This window comes from Lissotriton helveticus, chromosome 8 (genome assembly GCF_964261635.1).
Source record: "Lissotriton helveticus chromosome 8, aLisHel1.1, whole genome shotgun sequence".
Taxonomy (NCBI): Eukaryota; Metazoa; Chordata; class Amphibia; order Caudata; family Salamandridae; genus Lissotriton; species Lissotriton helveticus.
The window spans coordinates 1522790232-1522799159 of NC_136069.1; the positions used below are offsets into that span (position 1 = coordinate 1522790232).

At 40.2% G+C, this 8928-nt stretch overlaps 1 protein-coding gene across 1 annotated transcript in view; it reads left to right on the forward strand.

The window, feature by feature from the left end:
• Nucleotides 1–8649, forward strand: part of NDUFC2 (NADH:ubiquinone oxidoreductase subunit C2) — a 51098-nt gene extending 42449 nt beyond the window's left edge. The window contains exon 3 of the mRNA XM_078658497.1: nt 8442–8649. Coding sequence (XP_078514623.1) covers nt 8442–8491 — 50 coding nt within the window. The 3' untranslated portion in view covers nt 8492–8649. The remainder of the gene's footprint in view (nt 1–8441) is intronic.
• The last annotated feature ends 279 nt before the right edge of the window (nt 8650–8928 follow it).

Here is an 8928-nt window from a genome sequence, read left to right on the forward strand (position 1 = left end):
TATAGGGAAGTATAAAAGTGACAAAAGACCTCCATGACCCCCTTTGGTGTGTCCTGAATATGGCCTTGAGGATCCTGTATCTTGGTTATACTATTTGTAATCCCTCTCTGCTGGAGTCGCTTGGCCAGAACCCTGCCTGATCGCTCCCCGAACTCAAACATCGTAGACCGGAACTGCAGATACTTCGCAGCAAGGTCCTGACCCAAAAATTCCAGCAAAGAGGCCCTAACTTTAGCGACATGTGACTGACTTTGAGATATATCACGACCCTCCTTGATTGCACAAGTGAGTTGGACCTCTGCAGCCCTCAGTTCTTCAATCCGCCTGTTTCATCCCGGACAGACCGCTGCCGGAAAGACGAAAAGCTCTTCGTTTCACCTCGGACTGCTGCTTTTAGCGTGTCCCAAATGATGGTGCAGGAGGCGCTCTCTCTGTTGATGCTCAGAAATTCTGAAATCCATTTACTCATATGATCTATATATGGCTGTTCTAATGATAATTTTCTCTCAAATGTCCAGGTCCTAGGCACCCTTGTCATGCGAGCAAGAGGGCAGTCAATAATCAGCGAGTTATGATCTCACAGGATCCTTGGAGGGGCTGATATAGAAGTACCATACACCAGCTGATCATATGTAAAACAATAATCTAACCCAACCATTTTGTTATGGGGAGCATAAAAATATGTATAGCCATCAGAATGTTTATTGTGATGAGAACAAAGATCCGTCAAGCAGTGCTCTTGAACCAAGGCTTGGAGTGCCCTAAAAACTCTCGGTTTCTTACCAGTATAATTTTGGCCCCCAACTAAATTAAAATCGGCTGGTAAATGTATATTAAAGTCCCCACAAAAGCAAATAGGGCGAGGCCAAATGGCCAACTCTAAATTGAGATGGTGCAAAGCTGGTGGGTCATCCAAATTGGAAGCATACAAGGTACAAATGGTTAGAGGTCTACCGTTAATTAGCAACTCAACAATTACCCATCTCCCACTGCTATCTTGAGTACTATTTCTTGTTCTACTTCTGTAAATTCTTGGGAATTCATGAAAGCGGTATAGCTGCACTTCATGCAAGGACCTATACCATGGGTGCACTTGTGAGACTTTCTTTAATGATTGGGCCCCTAATTTGGTCTGGTGTTGACCGTGACCTTTAGTGTTTATTAAAATTATGTCCCTCTTTCTCTCTGAATCGGCTGGTTCCACTGTGAGTAACAGCATTCTGCTCTTTCACAAGGAGCAGATCGGTACGCAGAGGTGGCAGTGTGTGCTTTTTGAGACCCAAAACCATGTTTGCTTTTGCCAATGTGTGTTGTAATGGTGAGGGCCCGGCAGCTCCCACACCAATAAGGTTTTACAAAAATCATGCCAAAAACTGTTTCACATTGACAAAACTAAAAAGCTGACCACCAATTTCAGACCTACTGGCTTTGCCAATGCTTGTTTATTTTTGTTTACCATAATCTTAATGAAACTGGTCACACTGATTTTCCATTATGAATATTTGGGGAAACACTAGCATGCATCAACACGTTACAAAATGATGCTGCAAAGAAATGGTTCCTGAAATGTTACAGTAGTTCAGCAAAATGTTTTTTTTCTGCTTTTTTTTAATGAACATTTTATTTTGAAAGCAAAGAATCATCAATCTTGCTTTCAAGCTTCTGCAAATGTTTGCATCAATTCAGAGAGCATTCTGTGATAATTCTACATAGCTTCCTATGGCTAAACTTTGAAAAGGTGTGTACACTTTTCTATACTGGAACCACTGTCAGCAGCGCAGTTGGAGTTTACAAAATTTACTTAGAGCTCTCACCCTAATAATAAAGGTTTTAAATCAATGAACCATAAATGCAAGTTTGAACAGCATTAACTTACCTTAACTACAGACCGTGCCCTCCCTGATCCGTAATGTGGTACTGCAAACTGGCAGCCAAAGGGTGTGTGCTGCAGGGGGTTTGGCATACTTGTCCTAAGGACAAAATACACATGAACACATGTTGTCCTTGACCCCAAACAATATGTCCTGGGCATCGGGCTATAGGAATTCCACATCCCTGCAGACATGTTAAACACATCTCTGCAGCAGTCATTCACACATCTGAGGAGTAAGAATGTGACTTGTGGCGTAGTTTTCTTCAGTAGTACACTGATCATCTGCGTAGCCTACTTGGATGGGAGCCTGTGTGACCTACAGGTTACACACTGAAATCTGCAACTGGTGCTTATTTGTCTCTCCTCTACCCCTCTGAGTGTCAAACATTGCTTGTGGATAATTTGATTCTAATTTTTGGCCATCCCACAGGGCTTTTTTTCTGTTTGTGCACTTAATGCTAGAAGTTCTAGAAATATGAAGGGTCAGACAACCTGCTATAGATGTCGTTCTGGCAATCCTTTTGGGAACAATACTACTTGTTTGGCTCTGAGTAAGGAGTGTAATAATTGCAGGAAAATAGTCCGCTTTAAATCTGTGTTGGGCGCCAGTAACAATTTGAAGGTTATCCACATAAACATGCAAGATTATGTAGACAAATTAAGTAATGTATCAGTAACAGTTGAAACACAAAACAGTATTTGCGAAGAAAAGAAAATTAAAAGATCATTATGTCATGCAAAAAATAATGGCTGACCACTGATTGCTATGGTAGACTCCGGGGCAGTAATCACGGTTTCCTCGACAAAGGTCTATTTTGCTGTTATGGGATATTGTGGGGTGAAAGAGCTAGCTAAATTAGATATCCTAATTCGTCCAGGGCATGAAACCCTATTGGTCTTGGTGAAATACCTGATTTAGGCATGGATACCGATAAAAATATAAATCAGCTGATGGTTACTCATTTTTCAAGTGTACTTAAAAAAATGAAGCTGGCACAGTTAAGGGATTAGACACTGTTTTCTATTTAAAGCAGAATGCCACTCTTCTAGTTCATAAAGACAGACCATTCCACTTAGTGTCAGGAAGATTCAGAAGTGTTTGCTGTATAAATTATTTTTGAAGGGGGGTCATACAATCTAATCTGTCAGAGTAGGTTTCTCAGTTTGTTTTACCGAAAAAGCACTTGGGCGATTTAAGTTTGTGTAGACCTATGCTCTTTCAACCAAAATATTCTGGTTGATTGTCAGCCATTGCCCTGCAACCAGGTAATGATTGCAAATATTGGTGAAGCAACATATTCTTTCACTATTGATCTTTTTTCAGCATATCCTCAAATTTCCCAGAGTAAAAAGTATCAAGAACTGGCCATCTTTGCTACGCTTTAGGTTACCTAGAAGCATTTACAGCTACATTTTTGACTGGCATTGGCAGACAGTTTTCTTTTCTTCAGAAAACAATGGGCATATTATTTGGGGATTTAGGCAAAGTGTAGGCTTTACTGAGAATGTGGGGCGTGGTATCACCCCACTCCAGACGCACAGCTTTCCTTTGCGCATAATAGATATGCTTGAAATTATTCCAATTAAACCAACATTGTTTACTTGTATTTCATCAACGCTTTATTCCATGTTTTCCATAATCGTCCTGTCACATGCAAGACTCTCTGTTTCCCTTCATTCCTTAATGCTGTAGATATGCCTGCTGGCCTTGTTCTAGAGCATGGTGTGGTACATAGGTATTTCTCGAACGACAATTTTCATCACCCAATGCATTTCGGGCCCATTGTTGGCCCTCCGTCAGGGGTACTCTGCAATTTTAAAACATTACTATTAGACTGCGCCATAAACACTCTCGTTAAGTACACAAACATATAATGATAACTTCAGTTAAACACGTTGGTAACGTTTTGCCCTCTGAATTCAAACATGGATAAATGCCCAGTCTTCCATATTCTGAAAGTTTTCACCCTCCACCCCTTAAGTTCTAATCACTCGGAGCTCACACAACTATGTTAACAATCGCTTTCGGTGAAAATATCCCTCTGAATGCAATTTATCTAGCGAGCACATACCTTAATCATGCGGATAGCGGTTTTATCTTGTGTTCAAAACACCTACTCATTTCGCGTTCGAAAACCTTTCTATTCCTTTCTCTCTCTTTCTCGATTATATTCACCTGCGACATGTCCCCTCCCATAGGTGCTCAACCAATACAAACGGGCTGTTCCATTAAACTACGAAACCCATAGTCCACTGCAGCTGGAAATGAAAATACCAGCTACGCATTCTCAGAACTAATTAACAACCTGTTTTACTCATGATATCCTCTCCTATTAATATCACCCACTGTGCATTTACGTATCGAAACATTTAAATTCACCGCCCACCCAAAGATGTCATTTTTCAACGTTACTATAAACGCGTCTTTGTTGATATGTCATTCTCTTGATGGTCTATGCATACATCGTTAACGTTAGTTGAATTTGCCATAAAACCGGCAAGAGCCAATCCATCATTCTGTCCCAAAATAGCAGTTTCAATTTTTCTTTCGGAAAAAGCTGTTGAATAGTCCAGCCTGTGACCATGTCCTTTTATTTGATTTGTTTAAACTGTGATCCGTGGGTGCAACTCGTCGAATAGGCAGTACTGTAACAAATTACAAAAAAAGGATCCGTGGGTGCAACTCGTCGAATAGGCAGTACTGTATCAAATTACAAAAAAAGGATGAGAGTGCACACCGGTTATCAAATTTTATCCAAAGTTCTTTAGTGTTCCATTTGTAAGCGTGCTAGCCCGGTATCGTGGACTGCCCATTAGCCACGTGTTAGAAATACATCACTGAGAATGTGGGGCGTGGTATCGCCCCACTCCAGACGCACAGCTTTCCTTTGCGCATAATAGATATGCTTGAAATTATTCCAATTAAACCAACATTGTTTACTTGTATTTCATCAACGCTTTATTCCATGTTTTCCATAATCGTCCTGTCACATGCAAGACTCTCTATGTTTCCCTTCATTCCTTAATGCTGTAGATATGCCTGCTGGCCTTGTTCTAGAGCATGGTGTGGTACATAGGTATTTCTCGAACGACAATTTTCATCACCCAATGCATTTCGGGCCCATTGTTGGCCCTTCGTCAGGGGTACTCTGCAATTTTAAAACATTACTATTAGACTGCGCCATAAACACTCTCGTTAAGTACACAAACATATAATGATAACTTCAGTTAAACACGTTGGTAACGTTTTGCCCTCTGAATTCAAACATGGATAAATGCCCAGTCTTCCATATTCTGAAAGTTTTCACCCTCCACCCATCAAGTTCTAATCACTCGGAGCTCACACAACTATGTTAACAATCGCTTTCGGTGAAAATATCCCTCTGAATGCAATTTATCTAGCGAGCACATACCTTAATCATGCGGATAGCGGTTTTATCTTGTGTTCAAAACACCTACTCTTTTCGCGTTCGAAAACCTTTCTATTCCTTTCTCTCTCTTTCTCGATTATATCTCTCTCTCTCTCGATTATATTCACCTGCGACATGTCCCCTCCCATGAGCACCTATGGGAGGCGACATGTCGCAGGTGAATATAATCGAGAAAGAGAGAGAAAGGAATAGAAATGTTTTCGAACGCGAAAAGAGTAGGTGTTTTGAACACAAGATAAAACCGCTATCCGCATGATTAAGGTATGTGCTCGCTAGATAAATTGCATGAGCACCTATGGGAGGCGACATGTCGCAGGTGAATATAATCGAGAAAGAGAGAGAGAAAGGAATAGAAAGGTTTTCGAACGCGAAAAGAGTAGGTGTTTTGAACACAAGATAAAACCGCTATCCGCATGATTAAGGTATGTGCTCGCTAGATAAATTGCATTCAGAGGGATATTTTCACCGAAAGCGATTGTTAACATAGTTGTGTGAGCTCCGAGTGATTAGAACTTGATGGGTGGAGGGTGAAAACTTTCAGAATATGGAAGACTGGGCATTTATCCATGTTTGAATTCAGAGGGCAAAACGTTACCAACGTGTTTAACTGAAGTTATCATTATATGTTTGTGTACTTAACGAGAGTGTTTATGGCGCAGTCTAATAGTAATGTTTTAAAATTGCAGAGTACCCCTGACGAAGGGCCAACAATGGGCCCGAAATGCATTGGGTGATGAAAATTGTCGTTCGAGAAATACCTATGTACCACACCATGCTCTAGAACAAGGCCAGCAGGCATATCTACAGCATTAAGGAATGAAGGGAAACATAGAGAGTCTTGCATGTGACAGGACGATTATGGAAAACATGGAATAAAGCGTTGATGAAATACAAGTAAACAATGTTGGTTTAATTGGAATAATTTCAAGGATATCTATTATGCGCAAAGGAAAGCTGTGCGTCTGGAGTGGGGTGATACCACGCCCCACATTCTCAGTGATGTATTTCTAACACGTGGCTAATGGGCAGTCCACAATACCGGGCTAGCACGCTTACAAATGGAACACTAAAGAACTGTGGATAAAATTTGATAACCGGTGTGCACTCTCATCCTTTTTTTGTAAAGTGTAGGCTTTCCCAGAGTGATTTTCACACAAGATAGAGAAGAACATGTAAGGGTGCTTGAGCACGTTTTTCGTATCTTGGATGCAGAGGCATGTCTGTAAGACTAGAAAAAACAAGTGGATTATCTAGGGCACATTATTTCTGTGGTAGGTATTAAACCAAAATATTGCATCCTGAAAGCATTACAGTTAGCACCTCCTCCCACAGATTAAGCTTTGCTGTGCTCGTTTCTAGGCCTGTCTGAGTACTATGCTAGATTTGTCCCAGAGTATGCTTTGACTGTACAACCTTTGAGATCTTTACTTTAAAAAAACTCACAAATTTGAATAGAACTCGCAGGTGAGCAAAGCATTTGAAGATATCTAAAAACTAGTTGTCAATGCTCCAGTTTTGAGCCCATGTGTTCGTGAAGCAAAGACTTTTATAAGGAATAGATACCAGTCTGAAAGGTATTAGAGTTGTTTTTTGGCAACTTATCTCTGACAAGGAAGTTACGGTTGCTGTAGCTTCAAGAACAATCTGTAAAGCTGAGGTTAATTACAGTACTATTGAGCGTGAAGCTTTGGCTTGTGTGTGGGCAGTACAGACATTTAAAACTTACATTGGGGAAACTACTTTTGGTTTATACACTGATCATAAAACTCTCATCTTTTGGCTGACAAGTTTTCGGCTAAACATCAGCATGGATGGTAACCTTGTTATTCAAGCTACAAGAGTGTGACGTGTGTTAAATACATACAAGGTGAAATTAATGTATGTGTAGATTGCCTGTCACACTTACCTTTGCCCGCTAAAGAATAGCATGATAATGAGTGTATAGTAGTGGCAAAGAATGCTATTTCAGAATGTAAATAATCTATTTCAGAGAATGATTGTCTGCAACTGCAAGTGATGTAGTCTTGCAGTAGGTTTTTTAATTAATCAGATTCCTGGCAATACTGTATAAGTCTAGGCAATTTGAAGAGTTTTAGTTAAGTGTCTTCTGAGTTAATGTGCAAAAATCATATTTAATTGTTCATACTACTGTTGACGTTGCATAAGCAAATTAGTATATTGGCTCATGAAGGTCATTTAGATTTTTCAGCCACTAGCAAAAAAGACAGTTTTACCATTGGCCTTGCATGGATAAACAAATTACTAGTTTCATTAATTAGTGTCCACAATGTGTTGTCTCTGAAAAACTTGGGAAACAGTTGTACAACCACTTTATTCTGTACCATTACCATATTGTCCCTTGTGTTCGATAAGGCAAGCTCAACAATTTTCAAATTGCATGGATTAGTGATGGCTCAATGGATTAGAACGGTTACAGCGTTGGTGTGCTTTAGTCTACGGTTCCCGTGTGGGAGACCTGGCGAAGGCACACTCTTTCTTCTTCCTTCAGAGGCCATTCATTTAGGTATTATTGGCAGCTGTTGGAAATGGCACGAGTGAACTTTGACATGGTACATACAAACTAACAGTTGGTGAGTGTTATTATTGCAACATGCTGATCATGTGAAGACCTAAACTATGCGATCTAACCCTCTTTATTTAGCACTACAGACAGAACTTTGTTGCTTTGTATTCAGCAGATGCACTCATTTGAAGCAACTTGCCATAGAAAACCTGTTTTTCCTTCATTTGACAGAAAATTAGGCCTTGGCAAAGCCAGTACCTCGATATTTTATGTGTAGATGGCCATTTCTGTGCTTTTTTTGCATGTTAAACCCAAATTATTGACTTTGCCAATGCTTGTTTGGATGTGCATTGTCTCTTTCCTTGTTCAGCAACATGATTTATTTACATGCTAAAATCCACATCTCTCATCTTTCCTTCCACTCTGCTCTTCATCTGATTGGATTGTTTACACTAATACCTTAAGAAGAAATCTGTAGTGGGTCTGGTTAGGGACCCCATGAGTAGGGTGCTAATTTCCCATTAATGTGATCATTGACTTATGGAATAAGCACTTGGATGGATTCTAGGGTCCATGAAATTTACTGATGTTTTATTGTGTTTTTCTTTTGTAGAAAGAAGAACAATGGCTGAGGTGTTGGAGGACTTCCATCCCGTTCGTTGAGGAGTTTCCGTCCACCACTCCAGTCCTGCCGAACCCTTTTATGATTACAATTGTCACTGATTACAGGCCGTATTTTTGAAAGTCCTATTTAATAAGTTGATTACGCCTGTCCATATGGAACCAGCTGTATTCTGGCATTAAAATGACTGTTGACCACATGGTCTTTCTCTGGTGTATGTGTTCAAGCTAAACCCGGATCAGATGAGAGAGCCTATGTTTTCTTTGAACAGGTAAATAAACCTGAAAACGTGTTGCGATCTGCTCTGAACATTGAAGAGCAGTGACAGAGGTTTCACCAAAGTGCCCTTCAACTTGGTGGCATGATTTCACTTGGAAAGTTACGTCACTAGAGGAAAAGAAGGAAAAGAGAAACCGATTATAATGCAGGGCAATGACCAGGGAATGTACCAAGATGTTTTTTTCAATGGGAGGAAAAG